The following is a 21,399-nucleotide window of genomic DNA, read 5'->3' as shown; positions in this document are numbered from 1 at the left end:
AAAAGTTTGATAAAGGGCATTAAAAATATTCTAATGGAAAATGCTAATTTATAACATTTGGCAGTGATGAATCAATATGCATTGTGAAACATATTATTTTCAATGTTATATATTGATAGTCATAATATTATTACTATATACTACAATTTATACTAGATCAGTTATTATTGTTTACATTGCAATAAATAATTGTTATCTTGATTTATTATTATTATTTTTATCTACAAAATGCCATCAGTTTAACATATGATACATTTTATAAATTACAGCCAAAAATCTGATATATTTTAATATAATTGACGTAATGATAATAGTAATTGTTAATATATATACACAATCTTTTGTAAATTATATTTATTTATGTACATATTTTACAAAATGAATTTTATCTAAGATACTGTATGCATTAGACATAAACTACCGACCAAAGCCAATTTTCTTATAGCGAAGTATCTACAAATTGAATTGTATTTGGATATAATTAAGCCAATTAACAATTAACTCAATATTAGCTAAATATAATTCAGCTTAGATGTTTTGTTATATGCATTAAGAATTAATCTTTTATAATTTTAAAAGTATCTATTCCTTTTTTGTGCTTTGAATATTAAAATGTTTTTATTGTTTTTATTTAAAAAGATCAAATTGTTTTTCTTGATTAAAAAAAACAAACCATCTTTAAATTTAAAGGTCTTCAATTATAGAATGTAAAAATGTCTTTCTGAAATTTTTAATTGAAAATTAAAGACATATTAATTAAAAATTTTGTATATAATAGTTTAGTTATAGATGAATTAAAGATTTTTTGAAATTTTATTCAATATGCTTAAAAAATAAAACAAAAATGGATGTCTAAAAGATTATCTTTTCAAATTGAATTTTAACCACTTAGTCCAATTCTTTTCAAGTTGACTGTCCAAAAAGTATCAATTTTTTTTATTATTGGTATTTGATATATTTGTTTGAAAGAAAAACTTCCAAAACAATTTACATAGACACTGTCAGATTCTGAAATGAAATTAAACTTTCCCACCAAACACAGCAAAACAATGTCTATTGGAGGAATAGTGAAATAAACATTTAACAACAATGAACACATCAGAGTCATTAAAGTTAGTTTCTAGAGCATTTTTCACAACAAACATATGACATACATCAGTCATAAAAATGTGTATAAACATATGCAATGAGATAGTGACTTAGAAGGAGTTTAAAAAAAATATCTACTGAAAACAACATTAAAAAATGCAATATATTTCATTAAAGTTATTTTCATAGAACATGCTAATTTATTATATTTTGAATTGTAGAAACTTATTTGATTGAAAAATAGCTAGAAAACAGTTTTTAGTTAAAAGTTATTTGTTTTTCATATTCATATTTATCTTTTATCAAAATAATGTTTATTGAACTGAGCAAGGGAAGGCCATTTCTTGCACTCAAATGTCATTGGTTTTAAATAAACTCTTCTGCAACTGCTTGACCAATCTTGATCAAATTTGATATGGACATCAAGTCCAAGTTGATGAATGTTGTAAGCTATTCAGAATACTGATAAGATCATGTTCTTGAGGAATGTCATGGGAAAATTCAGCCATAGATTTAAGCTGAAATATTGGGTACTTAAAAAGTAATGCTTAGTTCCATTCACTAGTACTATGTACTGTACAAGTGTATACAAATATACATTGCTTAAAAGTTATTCTGAAGAAAAGTTGAAAAGAATTGTGTTTCTAAAATCAGCCACCAAATCAGATATCACCACTTCTATTTTGAAACATACTAAACAGTCATCAAAAGATAGGTGAGACTCAGTTATGTAAATTAATGTTCCAAAGCAGTGGCACACTCAAGATTTCATCTTGGGAGCCAAGTTGAATAGATAAAAAAAAATTTTAATGTGAACTCAATGAAATTCCCACTCTATGTGCTAATTCATAAATAATATATAAATAGAACACACAATACAATATAAAAAAAATGAATTTTAATTAGGAAAATATTTTTGGAAAATTTACTAGTATTGCTTTTTCCTTTTACTTTGGAGGGTGCTGGGCTCCTTGGTCCACCCCCTGGAACTGTCATTGTTTTAAAGTCTTGCTTAAAATCTCATGATTTTTGTTACAGAACTTAAAATCTTTTTTAAAGGATTTAAGTTCAAATATTTAACTTTTATAACCCTTCAAACATATCTAAACAGTTATTTTAATGTGATTTCAATGTAAATAAACTTCAGATTTATGCATAAATCTTGTTAAGCTCAATTAGCACACATTAAAAACAATTAATGCAATCCTAGTATCTGTTTGAAATCAGATGATTTACACTTTACGAATAAGATGATGATTTATGAATAATAATAATAATAATAATAATAAAAGATTTATTTTAAGTATAATTAGTTTTATAATAAAAGTTTTTCATTAGTTTATTCAAAATACTTTTAACTGTGAAATAAATTTTATTTGTTATCAAGAATACATAATTTAAAAAATATATGAAAATGTACATATATATATATGTATGTATGTATGTATGTATTTAAATTCAATATTCCTGATCATGATTTAGATGATTAAAACTGAAAATACTTGAAATTAATGATAAAGCTTATTTATTTTATACAAATAATGTTGCAATAAACAATACATCAGTTTTCTAAATGTTCCAAAGTAGTATAAAAAAATTACTGACACCATCTTAAATGGACTTTTCTTTTCATGGGAATCAATGTACAGTAGAGCATCAATTATCCGACTTAATTGGGGACTGGGGTTGGTCGGATAACTGAGAATTCAGATAACCGAAAAGTATGAAAAAATACATTATTAGTATAGTGTATTAAATACTAGCCTGGTTTAAATACTAGCCTCCCTTTCATGGTCGAGCCAGTGCTGCCAGCTAAAACATGCAAAAATTTAACAAAAATAATATTAAAGTAGCCAAGACATAACCAAATATTGTAGTGCCACATCACTAGCGGACATTTGAATTTGCCGACTAGAACGCGGTCAGTTAACCAATAAGTCGGTTAATCGGGGGTCGGATAAGTGATGCTCTACTGTAATACAATATACTGGGTGTTTGGTGAAAAGACCATTTGTCTGAAGTCTTCAGTGCCATAAAATGATTTTCAGAATAATCATAATAACAATGTAAGATGTAAAAAATTTACTACTTTGAAACCCAAATGAGAATAATTATTATTGAGCTGCAATTTTTAAAAATTGTAGACCTATAAATTCCAACTGGCTTCAGTTTCTGTGTCTGTCCTTCCTTAATTTAAAAAACAGAATTAGATAGACGAAAGTTGAGTCCCAGATACGGAAAGGTTAAGGACAGGAGGACCCTATTAACTGTATATAAACTTCCAGTTTGGACTAGAAGTCACATTATTTCAGTTCTAAAAAATTTTCTCCTGAATGGAGTTAGATAGATGACTGGCATGACTCCATTGTTAACAGGAAAAGTATGATGTACAGAGACAAAACACTACTAAAATTGAGAACATTGTGTTGAAAAATTGCAGCCCAGCATTGTGACAATGTCACAATAAATAATTACTCATTATTATTATATATTTACAGTATCCAATAAAAGATGAGCTTTTAAAATTATTTTTTTTATGAGCCCGTCTTATTGATGATTAAGATGCAACTCAATAATTATAATGTTACATAATAAATTTCTCTTTTTATTACTTTAACATGAACTTTGATAATTAAAATAGTTCTACTTGCTTAAAATGATATCCCTAGTTTTGACCATGTAATGTTTCATTTTGTTCATATACAGCAGCATTATGTTCCATCATTTTGCTAACAAAATTAAAACTAAAGATGATGTCATTGCAACTTTGATTTATTTGCTTCATTTTTTACTATACTGTGTAGAAATCTATTTTATATCAGTTTAAATACTATTTGTACGTGAATTTAAAATATCACAATAAACACCTGCTGACTCAGACCAACCAACTCAGACTTCACATAATTTGGGTAAATTCTTTCAAAAATTTGTTCAATAATTTGAAATTTCTTGACAATAGAAAAATTGTAATTAATGAGTAATTATACAATTATAATTATAATGAAATTATAATTAACAATTGTTTTTGATATCTGGAAATCTTTGTAATCCCATGCATTATATTACTATAGTTGGAAAGTTACTAAAGACATTACATTGCTGTATACTGTCACAAAATTTTTTTTGAGTTCATTTCCTGTAACAATTAATTCAGCAGGATAACCTATTGAATATCAGTAAATCTTATGTATAGAGATGATCCAAATAAAACTGTACTATGTAATCACTTCATTGTTTTCCTTATCATCAGAGAAAACACCCTATTAACTTGGACTTTTATAAACTCGGATTACTGTCACCCCTATTACTTCAAGTTAGTGGGGGTTTACTGTATTAAATATTTTCAAATCTATGAATCTTAAGACATTGTTAATTATTACAAATTAATTTTTTTTTTTTGAAAACAAAGTTTATTATTATACAAGGAATGTTACATGCTTATTTATTTCTCTCTCACCAACATCAGTTTATATATAAAAATTTCCAAAAAATGGAACATTTGTTACAAACCTGTTACCATGTCTTCTTAGTGACTACAAAGCAGAAAGAGCAAAAAATGGAAAAAATAACGTATTGCAAATCAACCAACAGTATTTTAATTATAAACTAATAAATATATATTGAAAAATGGTGTATTTTTATAAACATTATCTATAGATTATGTATTTAAATAGCTGATTTGAAAGGGGATGTAGGTTATGCAGTGAGATGAGTTATATGTTAAGTAATACTCTGAAATTACAAAACTTGTATGTATGAAGCAATAGCTACTTTATACGTCAAAAATATATAATGGAGTGGATTATGTTAAGCTTTTATTTTCATTCTAGCAATTTTTTGCAGGATCTACAGGGTAAGCATAATTAAAGAGTAAAAGCCACGTTACCAGAAAATAGAAATAGAAAGCAGAAATGGAAAAGTAACTAAATTCTGTTCCCTGCATTTTTGATTTACTTCTATTTTCACAATATCAGAATATTGCAAGCAATTAAGATTGACATCTTTATATTTGTTTATCTGTTTTATTATAAAGAATAGGATACTTTTTGACTTCTTCTAAAAACAATTCTAATTCTTTGATTATCTTGCTTTTTTCTTTTTTAATAGTCTATCATTATCCTTTAATACAAAAAGACATAAAACACCACCACCACATCCATTGTTTTTCTATTGGTCAAAACTTTACTGACAGTCCAAAAGAAACAGTAAAGTCAAATTTTCTGCTTTAGGTTTCCAACCAGATTTTGGTTAACAGAAACTTCTGGACAGGAAAAATGACATCAATTTTTCCATTTCTGTTTCTGGTGTATTTTTTTCAGTGATATGGAAAAGCTTTAAGGATTCAGTGCTATCTGAACTCCTATTCCTTAACTACATCCAAAATTAATTAGAAGACATATACTATGCCCATTTAGGGGCAGCAGTGCCAAATTTTGTTTTAGCTGATAAACTCTGAAGTAAAATTTTTTTCCAAATTTGGTTGAGATTTAACCAATAGTTTTTCTTCAGAGAGCTCTGAATATTATCCTTTAATTATGATCAGCAATCTCCAACCTATTTTTTTCAGAACAGTAATGTGAGCTGTAAGAGAAAACAAGTTTGGGGACCAATTATAATAAAAAAGTCAAAGATTAAGATTTTTTTGTATTTATGAATAACAATGAACACACAAATCAATGTGAAATTTGCAACTGAATTTTTGAAAGAATGTCATCAAAATTGAAGTGAGGTGTTAGCCACAACCTCACTCTAATAACACTCAATCTAGTAACACTAATAAAGATTATCTAGTGGCCAATTACTACCGTGCATTACATAGTATATACCAGACATGGGCAAATGCGGCTCTTTTTGAGTTACATGCGGCTCTTGCTGAAAGTGTTAATTTCTGTTTATTATTATTATTTTTATAATTTTGTGAAAATATGTTTATTAAAAAAATTCAATATTTGTTTTATATTATATTTATATTATATAATAAAATTGCGTGCCTTACCATACTATCCGCCACGACTGTACAGAACTGCAGCTTCCATGCATTTTGCAAAACCTACATTTCGGCTCCCACTGAACTCTTGCTTGCCCATCCCTGGTATATACAGAGAAATGGCAAACGAGAAAAAAGTGACATTAACGTATAAATGCCTGCCTACTATTTACAAAATGCTGCACAATGGGAAAGTCAAAGTGGATGTCTTATATGCAGAGCTCCAGGAGTTTATAAAGTACCAGTGATAGACAATAGATGCAATAGACACCTCAAATCCATAAGTGTCTACAGGAACACAAATATGACATTAAGCAAAAAAGGCTAACCACTGCTCTCTCCATGTTTGCCTCTGAATAGAATGTAGAAGTAAACTTTGACAATGCATGTATTATCAAACAATGCCACAACATAGAATATATCCGAACCCTTGAGGCACTGGAAATTCATAAATCAGTAATAAGAGGAAATAACATCAACTTTAAAGAAGAACAGCCTCTATCTGAAGCATGGCAATATTTATGTGAAAAACAATTACCCCACCTATTAATGATAAACATGGATTATAAATTCAGATTATAACTGCAATTTATATTTAATTTAAATAATATTTTTATTTTTATTTTTTAATAACTTTTAAAAGTAGTTGCCAGTATTTTATTTTTGTTTTATATTTTATTTTATATCTAATACATTATGTATTTGTTTATTGCTTGTTTCAGTTTGTTTAAACTAATATGTTCTATTTTGCATTTTAATTCAGTTGTATATTCAGACCTGATGATCTGTTTAAGATCAAAAACATTAATTGCTAATAAAAAATTTTTAACTGGAGATACAAAGGTTTTGTGGACATTTTTTTTTTTATTACAGTTAGACCTAGTTCATTTGTATTGCTATAGAATTACTACCTTTTCAAAATCTTTGGAAAAAAAAATTTTTTTTCTTTCAATGTTTTGCAATTGGTGATAAAATCCAGAAATATATACTGCAGTGAGTCTGACCTCAATCAAAAGACTTTTATGCAGCATGTTTTCAGAAGCTGGTGGATGTTGTGACAACGATATGAATGTTTATAGAAATTTTGTTCAAAAATAAATGTTTTTTGTTACAATCTTTTTCTCAGTATCTGTTTGTAAGCTAATTACTGATGTTTCCTCATACAAGGCACTAATGGGATAAAATACATTCAATTCAGACAACATTTATGAAATCAGTTGTTAATAAGGAAGATATAATTCTGTATATTGAAATTTGTTATAATATAAATTTATAGTGACTTAGTGAATTCTTGAGAATAATTCGTTACAATTTCATTGTTATATGAGAATATAAAAATCTATCAAATAACCTGATTTAAAAAAAATTAACACCAAACAATTGCTGGATTATATCGAGTTATATTAATGCTATTATTAATAACTAAATGTTAAGTAATTTTGCCTAGAGGTAGGCCTTAGGCACCATATTTTGATAAATGTAATAATTATAATTAAATTAATATTTAATAATTAATTTAGAAGATTGTGAAAGAAAAGAATTAGCCCAAAGTGGGACTTGAACCCACAACTCCTCCTGTTTACTGTGCAGATACATTTATCAAGAGATGGTACTTCTAGGCCAAATTACTTAACATTTAATTTTTAACAGTAGCATTAATATAGCCCAATATAATCCAGCAATTATTTGGTATTATATGAGAATTTTGTTATTTTTACTTTAATTATGAACTTATTATTGTAAACTGAATTCAGATATTTATAATTTTGATACATATATGTGGGGAAGTAGGGGTAGATAATTGTAATCTCTGCCACTTACTTGGCTACAGATCTGGAAGAGCCACCCACAGAGTCATAGGATGGATTTTTAAGAATATAGATAATTGTTCAGGGAGGTTGTAAAATGCCCCTGTAAGTTGTTTTTCCTGACATCAGCCTAGTTATAGTGTTAGGCACGCTAATGAGTCGATTTTTCCGAGTGGGAGGGACCTTAGGTAAGTGATAAGACGCTGATGTGGAGTTGAGTTCGTTGACGAGACCATTATTAAATAAGAAACAAAGTTTAATGAGAACTAACAAATAAAATACAAATATATATCAAGAGAATAATAAACCCTAACTTCTTTGCATAAGAGAGAGTTTACACGTATAAAAATGTATACTACCTCGACTGTTGGTCGGAACGTAGTCTTCTGGTCAGTGATGAAGCATTGATATGCAGGATGACTGCAGTGAAAGTTTGGCAGGAGGATGAGAATCTGGACGAGAACTTATAGCACACAAGTTAAATATGTGGGACTTCTTATGGCAAATCTGTTATTTCATAGACTGCCTGTCGTCTGTATGGCACTTTCTTACTTTTTGTGGACTGCCTGGAAAGGTCGGAAAACTACCCTTTTATCGGGCTCTCTGACCAATGGCATAAATGGATCCATGGTTACAACAGGATATGCGATGACATGTAGAAGGGGTAAATAAACAGATGATGGTCAGAATTACAGATAAGGTTCTGTGGGAAAGGAAGTTGATTTCTCTTTTCTCAAAAAACGATGAATGTAACTTTCCATTGGGAAATAAAATATAAGAAATAATGTAATTTCTCACATTAATTTAATAAATCCTGATTCTCACATATATATTAAATCAAAATATATTTACATTTTTGGATATTTCTGCATTTATGTAAATTTAAGTTTATATGTAAAATCAAAGATGCTTGATAATTTTTTCCTTCTATTGTTTTTCATATTTATCTTTAAGATTACGAAAGAATTACATGACACAATACTGTAATATCTTACTAAACTCCATTTTATTGTATATTCTCATTGGAATTTGCAGGAATTTATTTTTTAGTAACAATAAAAATGTTTTTGTATCAACATCTCTGAACCTCCTCCTTATTTTATTAACTGTACAATAATAATAATTATATGAATTTTTGAATAATTAAATAATTAAAATTTTCAATTGCGGAAATTTCTATTAGGAGTCCAAAAGATTTAAATTAAATTTCAAACACAAAGTAGAAAAATTGCAACTGTTGGAAGTGGGATTTGAACCCATGATTTTTGCTATGCCAGGGTGATATTATATCAGCAGAGTACTATGATCTTGACAGTTGCCAGAATTTGGAATATATAAATTTGACATCATGGAAACTTAAAATGCTGGAATCATGCAACTTCTAGAGGATCATTATTCAATAGTCTTCAACATCACAATTTGGTAAGTTCCAATACAAACATATTAATAATGATGATGATAATTGAAATATTAAATAGCTTCCAAAATCTTGAAACAAAAAAAAAAAAATAATAATAACTTCTATAGATTCTTGAAAAGGTTTACCACAATCAAAAACATTTAATATTTTTTGATTGTGAAATTTTCATTCATTTGTAAAGTATGAATTAAATTCCAAATAGTTGGGATTTAATTTTTATCATTTTATCTAAATAAAAAGAAACATTAAATGAAGCCATATATAATTTAAATATAAATGACAAGCATGAAAATTCTTTAATTTTATTTTTAAAATTATGATTATAATTCACGAACTATTATAAATCTTGGAGAAATATTTACCATAGTTCAAACAGAACGAGAGATTTATTTTGAGGATTTTGACACATCATTCTAACATTTCTCAACTTATTTGTTTCTAATTTGTGTAGTATTTATGTTCAAATTCCAAAAAGTTATTTTTTAAAGTAAAAAATAATCTTAGAAAAGATGATTTTTTTAAATATATTAGTTCAAATAAAATGTTTTAAAATAATAATAGAAACATCACCAAACAATTGCCTAAATAATCGGGCTATAACTGCTAATTTAATAATTATAATTTTTAATTTATGCCTCGACCCCGGGCATAACAGCTGACCTGCAAAACATAGAATTGATAACTCTCTCCCACCGAATGGAACACTTATGATTCTGGAAACTCTGGAAATATACAAAGCAGGGTTTCGCACTAACTGCATCAATTCCAAAGATGAGATTAACATTTCTTGGAGGTTCTGTTACGAAGGGGAAGACCCCCATGGCTCTATTTAACATACATTTCCATCCCTTTGTTTGTATATAGAATAATTGTATTGCTTTGTTAGTGTATAGAATGATTATATTCCTTCGTTTGTGCCATGCGTGCTACATATGTTAGCGACACATATGCTTCCATGGCAACGCGCGCGCGCAACGGTTTTATACGCAAGATTGGAAACGTTCCAAAAACATTCTAAAATGTTATAAAAAATTTAAAATCTGTATGCACAACATTTATTCAAATCTTGATGTTTATAAATCTGAAGAAGACCGAGTAACACAGTCGAAAACGTTTGTTTTCAGTTAAATATATTACTGGGTACTCAAAGATTATTGTGAGTCATTTGTATACTTTACCAGTATCTTTACAAGTGGATGATTAACCTTTGTGCAAGGTATAATTTTTAATAATTTATTAAATAATTTAGAACCATCTGGAAGAAAAGAACTGACCAGAGGCGGAGCTTGAACCCGCAACCTCTGCTTGCCATGCAGTGTGCTTGCCAGTTGTGCCACCTGGACCCTTTTATTAAATTAGCAGAGTTATAGCCTGATTATTTAGGCAATCGTTTGGTGATGTTTCTATATACATATTGGGCTTCACAATGTTTGTTATGAAATAATAATTATTGTAAACAACAATTATCGCTTTATTAACAGAACTTAAACCAATCTTAATGGTAATGTATAACGCACCTCTTAAAACCTCAGATTTAAAGCGTTAACAAATGTTTTCAGGCTCCTTTTGATTCCTGCTTCAGGTTTTCAACCAAGGTTCTTTTATACATGTTCCATTCATAGAATGTCAAAAATCTGAAGCAGGACTCAAAAGCAGCCCAAAAATGTTAATGCCTTAAATCTGTCACTAGACTCTAGTGAGATTTTGAGAGGTGAGTTATATAGTTTTATTTACAAATTGGTTTAATAAGCAAAACTAAAACTTTGTATTATTTGATTTTTTTTATGAAGTTTAAAATGATATTTTGAAATTTGATGTAATTATGTGCAATAGCTCAATAAATAACATTGTAGGAAGGTAACTGCTTATTAGTGAATAATTTGCATAAAGTGTTTATTGTTGAATAAAAAACCTGTACAAGTAGAGTTAATTTGAAAAACACTGAAAATAAAAGGAAAATTGCTAGCCAAATTTAACTTTGCCATGTAATTTGTTACTGTTAAGTATTATGCTCATTTATTAAATATAACTATTATCTCATTTCAAATGTGTTTTCTCATTAAAGTTATGTGTTTGTTAATAAGATAAAATAAAGTTTTCTTTATTTTATCTTATTTTTAAGGGCATTTATGGTATGAGATGAAAAAAAAAATGTTGGATTGATTTTAATATTTAGATTTTTTTGTCATTTAACTTATTAGTTTTATATACATATATTCATATTGTTAATTTAATATGATTACAGACACTAACTTTTATACCTGTTTGTTTTTTTTATTTTTAAATTGTTGAAACAGTTATAATATAATTATAAAGATATCTTTCTTGAGATTACAGATATTATTTAACATATATAAAAATATAACAATACTAATTTTTATTAATTTTACAATACAAAAATAATGTATTTATAGTAAAAAAAATCAGTGATATATTTGATACTATTTGTTCAGTATGTGTTAAAATTTTATTCATAATTGTAATTGCAATTAGCAAAAACTCATTAGTAATTCAATACAAAAATATTCTGAAATGTATGCAAAAGGACCATAATAAAGAAGTAGGAAAAACAAGAAAAAGAACAAAAATTTGTAAGAAGGAACATATAAGTTGAATGCTTGCAAGGAGCATCTATTAATTATGCATGTAATTTTTGACCCACTTTTGACCCTCTCTTCTCTGTTATGTACAGTAATGTACTTTTGGCAAGCTCCCTCTCTTCAATTACATCTACAAAGTTCATGGACCTGTTGACATTGAAGAAATGACTCAGAAAATATTTGCAAAACTTTTTTTAACTGATAGTTTATTCATTTTTTCATTCATTCAGTTTATTCAGTTTCATTCATTCAGTTTATTCATTCATTCAGTTTATTCATTCATTTTTTTTAACTGATAGGCTTATAAAAAATAAATTTTTAGGTTACTAACTTAATACCACTAAAAAAGTTTATGTAGACAATACCTCCCGAACATGTACAGTGATGCACTTTTTGCAATCCCTCTCCCCCTTGCACTGTATGTGTAATTAATGAATAGCCTTTAATGGATACTATGAAATTTGGAAGATAGAGAACTATTCTGAAGAAATATATAAAATACATGTTAAATATTAGGGACCTCTCTAATTTTTGAAAAGAAAAGAAAAAAAGAAAAGAAAAAAAAAAGAAAAAAGGCTTTATTTGATTTTAGTGGCTGATAAAAGTATTTTTCAGGGATGTGTAATATGTCCAATTGTGCAAACGAAGTTTGGGAGGAATTAAAATAGTCCTGGGGAAATTTGCAAGAGAAAAATAATATGGTGATAGCAGCAAAAATGTTATAATAAAAATTAGTAGTGTCTCGGTAAAGCCAGTAGTCATTAATTGGGAAAATTTTCCAAAATACAGATAGATCCTATGTTTTAAAAGTAAAGTAGAACATTCAATATCTAAATGTCAAGTTAAAAAAAATTAAATGTGTACAGATGTTATTAGTGTGAGAATCACACGCTGTTGTGAGGCAATGGGTACGTTCATAAAGTCAAATGAGTTAAATGCGTTAGTAACGAATTGTTCGAAAAGTAGTAATCTCGCTCAGTGCGCATGCTCTGTGGTGATGACATTTTGAACAAAACTCCAACGAAGCTCACAAAGGAAAGAGTTAGTTTACTTCATTAAGAAAATGGCACCCAAAGATATTGATGTTTCTAAATCTACTTGAGTGTTTAAATTGTGAATTAAAAGGTGAAATGATTGAAATAACTGTCCACCCGAAGCAATCTAAGAAAAATATTTCGGATAAGGCTGCACTAGCAACATTCATATCTTCGATTTTAGAAACAGCCATTTAGTTATACACGAATCATTTGAAAAGTCTAACGAAATAAGAATAACGATGACATCATTCTCGTTTAACTCGTTCGACTTTACGAACATACCCAATGTTGACTGTAGTGCCTGGTACATGTTTAAGTGATGAGTCATCAACCTTACAGTAGATTTCTGGTAGCAAGGGATGGGTGGGGGTGATGATTGCTTTGTTTCTAATCAGTTCATTTACTTGTTATGTTGCTGCCTACTTACATGGTTATGTGCTTGTAATAGAGATGTGTTGGTCTCTGTTATCAAACCACAGTTTTGATTTTTACAAAAAATTGAAACTGAAACAGAGCTTTAAAAGGAAATGAAAATATTTTTACTTAAAAATTCTCTTCAACACTACTTTGAGTGAAATTTTGTGTCAGATTATATTAAATAAAATTTGCTAAACTTGAATTTAAGTAAAAATAATGAAAACAACACCAGTAATATTCAACAAATAAGATAATTTACTAAATAAATAAATAAATAAAAAAATTCAACAATTTTTAAGTCACCATCATCAAGCTGAAAAGCAGTTAAACATATATGAAAATTTGAACATCACTTTAAATAAAACAACATTTTGTTTTATTTAAAGTGATGTTCAAATTTTTGTTTGTTTGTTTTTATTTAATAAAACATTTCAGGGAGTTATTTGGTAATCAATTAACTGAGATAAACATAAGTATTTAAGTCTGTCTATCCCAAAAAGATGTTCCAGGTCCAAATTCAGTACCATTGGATTGTGGCTAGAATCTGAATGGAAACAATATTTAGCCACTTTTCTCTGATGTTTTGAACTGGATGATGAAATTTTCTTTTTTTTCTTTAAGTTTTGTTCAGAAGTGAGAGTAGTAATTTGAAGCAGTGAGGACAGAGGATTATTTTTTGAAAGGATATTAAATACAGTACTTTCTATTCTAAGACAGTTTGGAGGAAACAGCAAGAGAACTTTGAATCTGCAAGGATGGAGACTTTTCTTGATTATTCAAACAGTTTCTCTTGATCTCTACTAGTCTCTCTTCAGGAAAGTTTTTCCATCTACTTCTCACCTCTCTCTGATCACATTTCTTGTATTTCTGACTTTGATAATGATTAACAGAATCCAATTTCTTAGTTTGAACAGGATGTAATTGGTAATTTGACTGAGAAATTTGTGGTTCACATTCTTCACTTAATATTATTTTTAATTTATTACTTTTCTGAAATTATATTAAAATAACTTCACTTAATCCTTCACAAGCTTATGTTACCTTATTCTTTTATTTAGCTTATATTTTATGCTGAATTAAGTGAAATTATTTCAATATAATTTTGGAAAAGTAATAAATTGAAAGTAACAACTAGCATCCTCATTGAAAATAATCTTTTATATGTTATGTAAACTAATGGTTGTCTCACCTGTGCAAATTCTTGTGTTATGGCAGAGCCAGTCTCACAATAATTAAATATTTTATATTAATTCATATTTTTAGATATAAATTTTACATTTACTCAAAACAGAAATTATTTTTCATATATTTATTCATTTTTAAATACTGTCAGATTTGAAGTTGTATATATTTTCAAGAATCTGAATTCCATCCCTTTAAAATTGCATTATTTGTAATAAATACTCTATTATTACATATTGTATATAAATATGCATTATTTACAGGAAATATATTTGATTTTGGCTGTACATAAGATTAATTTGAAAAATTTATTGATTATTACTTCTTATGTTATAATTTTATTTTACATAATTTTCTATATTATGTTTCCTTAAACTGCAGTCCTGGTCAAGTTTTGTATCTATAATAATTAGAATTAAATGGCCATTTTCTTCTTTTGTTATTATTTTACCTTCAGTTAATCTTAATATTAGTAAGAAATTATGATGATATATAGCCACTAGAGTAATAGTCATACAAACTCAGTCTATTGGAATTACTGTTCTTAAATAAATAATCAACATTTTTTATTTTAAGTAAAACATTTTAAATTTAACTTTTGAAATATTTTATTCTAATTTTGAAGATCATTCCTGATTATGACTGTTTGTATATGTTTAAAACACTAGATCTTATTAAAAAGTGTTGATTAACTATTTCTAAGAACATTAAAAACCAATAGAATGAGCATTTGTGTTATTTAACTTGTAATAGTTTTGTACTCAATCCTATTGACTAATTTTGAATCTTTAAAGCTTTTCATCAATCCCGCTTAACTGATTCAAAAATATTATTATTATGATCAACAAATATATAGAATCTTCTTAATAGCTATATATAATTTGCTATAAACTTTAAGGACTTATCACATCACAGTTTTCAATTGGAAAGCTTACTATGATTTTATTAAAACAATATGTATATTTCGGGTCATATACTCTTTCTCAGTTGGTTATATTCAAGTATTTTTCTATTTTCCAATTTGTATTTGACATTAAATTTTAATTTTTAATTCACAGTCTGTATCCTTCGTCTAGTTTCTCTGATACATAAATATGTATTCAGGTATTTTTGTATTTTCCAATTTAATGTCAAATACAAATTGGAAAATAGAAAAATTCTTGAATTATAACTGAGGAAGGGTATTCGGCTCAAAATGTACATATTGGTTTAATAAAATCTCAGTGAGCTTTCAATTAAAAACTATGGTGCAATAAGTGCTTAAAATTTATAGCAAATTGCATATAACTATTAAGAAGATTTATTGCAATACAGAACAAAAAGCAAATAATTATAAAATATATAGAATATCATGCCTGAATTATAATAATCAAATAATAAAGCTGGATAAACTGTTGGGCTAGAACTTGGTTAATTAATTATTTAGATATTATATAATTTAGACTAGGTCAAACTATGGTGTTTACCTTTAATGTACTATACATGGTTATATCTCATAAATTAATTTGTTTGGAAGTAAAGATCAGACAGAGGTTTGGGTAATTGGCAACATGTCTGCATGATAAACAGAAATTGTCAATTCAAGCCCCACTCTGAATCAATTTTTTATTCCAGAATATTCTAAATTTATTTATTTTTAATTATTAAATTTGAGTCAAGATGACAGCTTAATTGCCTACAATTAGTCAAATTATGTAATATCTAAATATATGATTAATTGGCCACATTCTAGCACAAAGTTTATTTGGCTCTATGATTAAATGATGGAACATACAGACTTTTATGTAGTTTTGTATTCTCTAAATCAGATGGTAGTTAACACAGGATGTTTCACCATTTAAATTTAAAATTCATAACAACAATGAGCTTAGAACAGTTAATAGTCTAATTTGGCACTTTGAACTTTAAACTAATGACAGACCTAAGGCAGGCTTGTGAAGTTGAAAATATTTGTTGGAAGAGTAAAGCAGTGCTGGAATATTGAGTTAAGATATTGTTATTACTGTGGTGATGACATAAATTCCATACTGTAATAGTCACAGAAATTACACTAATCACTTTACTGTGGTAATAACAGATCATAATGTGTTATAAGCCACAGTAAAGTAACTATATGTTACACCAAATTCTTGCACAATCTCTGGAAAGGATAAATCAACACACTAAAAACCTTTTTTTTTTATATCCCAGTACGAATAGCTTTAGATAAAAAAGGGGATATAAAAAAGGTTTTTAGTGTGTTGATGTATGATACACATTTACTTTTTGCTATCCTTTAGTTCTCTTATATAAATTTAAATGCAAAGATTAAATTTTTAAAGAATATGTTTTAAATATGAAATATTATGTTAAAAAAGCATGTATGATACTGATTAATGGTAATTGTGAAATGCAACATTACAAGGGATCATTCTCCTCTTCCCTTGCCACATTGTCACATTCTGAAGTATTCCTTCCCCATGAAATGTGACATCGTTCATGGACAGCTTCTAATGCAGATGTTTTATGGTTAATTTCTGAAAATAAAACTGCCTATGGCACGTGAAATATCACTTGTATTATTTCAGATCAGCAGCAATAGTCATGACTGTGTCTGAATATATTTTCCTTGTGAAGCTGTTTAATGAAAACAATGCCAATCCCGCAAGTGCACTTTGTGAGTTACAACACCTTAAGAAAATTGCACTGAAGTCATTTTGCTGCTTATAGTACTTCAAATCCTATAGTGCTAAGTTGAGACTAAATTTTTTCCTCATAGAAATCTTTTCTTCATATTCAGAAACTTTAGTATACAGAATATGTAGCAGTTCAAATTCAACCAAATCTCTCCAGACAGCATTGAACCATTATCACTCTGTGTCTATATTAGTGGTGTGCAATATTATTGAATAATTGACTATGAATGCAATAGTTTCCAATATTGAAGTTGGAAAAATGAATGACGATTAATATTGTTTTTGCATTCAATGTTACTGATATTGGGAATTAACAAAATTCAATATTTTATATTTTTCTCTTCTTGTCCATTTACCAAGGATTAAATTTGTTTTCAGTATTGTACACATTGTAATTTCTTATTACAACTTACTGATATTTGAAATTAACAATTTAAAAGCTATTTAAAATAAGAGTTGACAACTTTCAGAGTAATGAATTTTGAACAATGTGAAAAATCACCAACTTCAAAAAAAGCGATGAGTGAAAAAACAAGCCTGGGAACATTTTTCATTTCCTTGAAGATAAGACAGCTGTAAGGCTGAAGCATTTAAGACATCAGCTTACTGTTCTAGAAACTGGGATCAAATCAGGTCAAACAACCTCTGGAAGTTTTCATGGCCATTCTACTCTGGATGCATTGAATCCTGTTCCTTGTCATTCTTCAGTTCCCATGTGGGCCTGGCTGAACTCACAATGGATATGATTAAAACAGGACTCTTAGTGTCCACGGGGAGAAACGAAGCAAAAATGAAAAAAGTGCAGCCTACCAAGAATTAAAGTAATTCAGATTACGATATTAAAATAATGCTGTTTAGAGATTTTTTTAATAGTTATTATTGATATGGAATTTTACTGATTACAAATTTTATTATATTGAACATACCTAGGATATATATATGGTTTTTAATGTTTTGTAATTGTTACTTAGTTTTTTGTATTATTTTTGATTCTTATTATGTAAACTTTGTTAGAACTTTTTTTTTAAAGCAATAAATTTCTTCTTAGTTATTACAGACAAAATAGAAGTTTTTGTCTCAGAAAATGTCAAACATTTTAACATTTGATTCTTTCGGAATTAATATCAACTAAGTTATTAAAAACATATATACATACCTAATTGAAATTTATTTACATTATTGATTATTTTTATATTTTGTGTAAGTTATAATAAATGTTTTGTATGTAAAAATCATTGTATTGTTTTTAAATTTGAAAATATATATAATTTTATAGTTTTGTAAAAAAAAAAAAACAAAAAGGAAATTATTCTTAACTATTGGTTAACGTCTTATACTGCAATAATATAATTTCTTCTTATTGTGTAGATGGAATATCTGTCGAATTAGAATTTCAATTATAACAAATAAAATTTAATTCAAAATAGAAACACTAAAATGTAGATTACATTTCGTAGTTCTCATATCATTTTAGCATTTGAATTGGCTCTTAATTACATTTTGATAATCCAAAAGAATAATTTACAGTTTTATTTAAATTTGTATTAAAGTAATACATTGATTGTAATTTGTTTTTTGAATCGAAAGTAAGCTTTGCTTAAAAGCAATAATAATTTTAATAAATTCATGATAAAATTATTGTTGTTATAATTATAAAATTTATTGTTATACAAAATAACTTCATTACATTATTTATATAAAACTAAAATTTTTTTACAGCCTTACTGAAGAAAGAACCTATGAACGGGCTAGCGGACATTATTATGATAGGGTTTCAGAACGTGAATCTTACTTGAGGCGGTCCATGGGCATGGGATACCATGACGATGATAGTTACCAGGGTCGTGGGAAATCAAGAGACAGGTATCAGAAAACTTCAAATAATACTACAGTATACCAGGACGGATCTGATAGGTTGGGAATTATTTTATTGTGATTGCACAGAATTATTTTATAAAAAAAATTCACAGATTAAGCATTGCTTTAAGTTTTAAAATTTATTTATGTTAAAACATCGTAATATATGATATATAAAAAAACTAATTGTAAATTTAAATTTATGTTTGCATTCTTAAATTTTGTGAAGGTAATTATTAATTTATTAAAAACTTTTTAAAAAATGAAATAAACAATTTTATTTTTTATAATTAATATAAAATAAATTAAGTATTTTTTGATGAAATAAAATTACTTTATTTCGGAAAATGTTAAAATTACATCGTATATATAATATGTATATAATGTTTCTAACATTTTTTGTAGCATTTTCTGTTTCATTCTTATGTGGAATATCAATGAAGCAGCTAAATATTGAATTCATTGAATTATAATTTTAAAGTTTTAGTTTTCTAAAATGAGGGAATATTAAAAGAATTTAACTTGTTTAATCTTTCAATAAGAAACTCAAACAATCTCTGTAAAAATTTATGTATTTAAAAACTACTTTATTGGAGAAACCAAAAAGAAATCACTTATACATTTTATTCCAAGTAATTCTCAGCTTCTTAGGCTCATCAGGAGCAACAAAAAGCATAAAATTAAAATTAAATTAAAACAAAACAAAAAGCATACGTTCCATCAATTCAAAACCATTTTAAATTCTAAAACAAAGTTCAATTTATGCTTTAATTCCACAATTCAATACACACCAATCGAAACCCGATATTAAGCAAATATACACCCACAACAGCCGTAAGTGATCGGGCTAAATTTGGATATAATGAGTGCCAAATTCATTTTATAATCATTATATCCAAATTTAGCCCGATCATTTACGGCAGTGGTGGGTGTATATTTCTACAACTCCGATGTGGAAATTAGCACCTTGTTCTAAAAGGATCTATTTTTGCTTCATCCCTATTCAATTTTCAATTTTCTCACTCCTAAGTTATATTGCCTCTTGTATTCTATACCATTTCTAAGGAAGAAAATATATCTTAGCTGAAAGATTATGGATTTTGAAAAAGTCTAGACTCTGAATCCAGAAATGGGGTAGCATTATCGATGGTGTAGAAATGGATAATGAAACAAGAATAGAGAAACAGGAAGAAATAAAAGTATAAGAGGCAATATAGTATAAAAAGGAGTGAAAATTGAAAAAGGAAAATGAAGCAAGAATAGTTCTTTTTAGAATTGAAAAAGTTCAAACGAGTATTTTTAGGTGAAAGGAAGTAATTCAGAAGGTACCACTCAGTTTCAAATCGGTTAGTCTGCTTTAGAATGTTTTTGAATTGATAAAATATAGAATTTTGTATTTTTTTGGTTCTGTTGATGAGCCTAAGAAGCTGAAAAATTTTTTGGTCTAAAATGTTAGAGTAATATCTTGTTGGTTTTCTAACAAAATAGTTTTTGAAAACTTGAATTTTTCATAAGAAAAATTTATGGGAAAAAACTGAATTATTAACATTTATAATGCTGAGATTGTTTTTGCACATTGATAATGTTTTGCTTTATTAGAAGGAACAAAAGAGTTTTCATCAAAATTTACTTTATTGATGCAAAAATAAAAGTAGTTATTTTATAAATTAATGCTGTGAAGAGCATAATTAATAAACGGAACATTAAGATATAAAAAAATAGAAACTGAATAAAGAATGATGATTAAATATTAGAAGCTAACAAAGTATAAACCATTTTTTATAATTTAAAATATCTATTTTAATGTTTATTTAAAGTTCAATAACAGAAAATATTTTTTAAAAAGTTAAATAATAGAAATAAAAGGAAATTTTTGAAGCAAATTGTTTATTATTACTTATGTTTATAATTGAATTATCTAATAAAAATGAGTATTAATGTGTAAAATCTTTAAGACAACAATTAATGTTAGAATGTGGTTTTATCATTTTACTTTGAGGAATAACTAGGGATCAGTCTTTGTTTTAATAAAATCTAACAAGATTTTATTTTAAAGAAACAAAAGATTTTCTATTTTTAAACATCTACCTCACATTAAATAAAATATATATATATATATATTTAAGCATACAAAATAAGTATTGTAATTTCATATGGATGACCTGCACTGGTGTATATCCTGCAAATTACTAGAATGGAAATAAAATACTTGCATAGCCTGCACCACCATATACCCTTCATCTCCAGGTGACATTGAAGACATGACACTTATTAGTATTTATCTTATGAGGCATTTCTCATTTATTCTATTTTCTCCCCTATTTCAT

General features: G+C 27.3%; 1 protein-coding gene across 1 annotated transcript in view; it reads left to right on the top strand.

Annotated features, from left to right (window-relative positions):
* The window catches only part of spen (split ends), a 186,650-nt gene that overhangs the window by 103,742 nt on the left and 61,509 nt on the right, over positions 1–21,399 (top strand). The window contains exon 3 of the mRNA XM_067288458.1: positions 18,935–19,078. Coding sequence (XP_067144559.1) covers positions 18,935–19,078 — 144 coding nt within the window. The remainder of the gene's footprint in view (positions 1–18,934; positions 19,079–21,399) is intronic.

This window comes from Centruroides vittatus, unplaced genomic scaffold, assembly GCF_030686945.1.
Source record: "Centruroides vittatus isolate TY-2023 unplaced genomic scaffold, ASM3068694v2 scaffold_861, whole genome shotgun sequence".
Taxonomy (NCBI): Eukaryota; Metazoa; Arthropoda; class Arachnida; order Scorpiones; family Buthidae; genus Centruroides; species Centruroides vittatus.
Note: the sequence above shows the minus strand (reverse complement) of the source record. Positions and strands in the feature narration are given on the sequence as shown.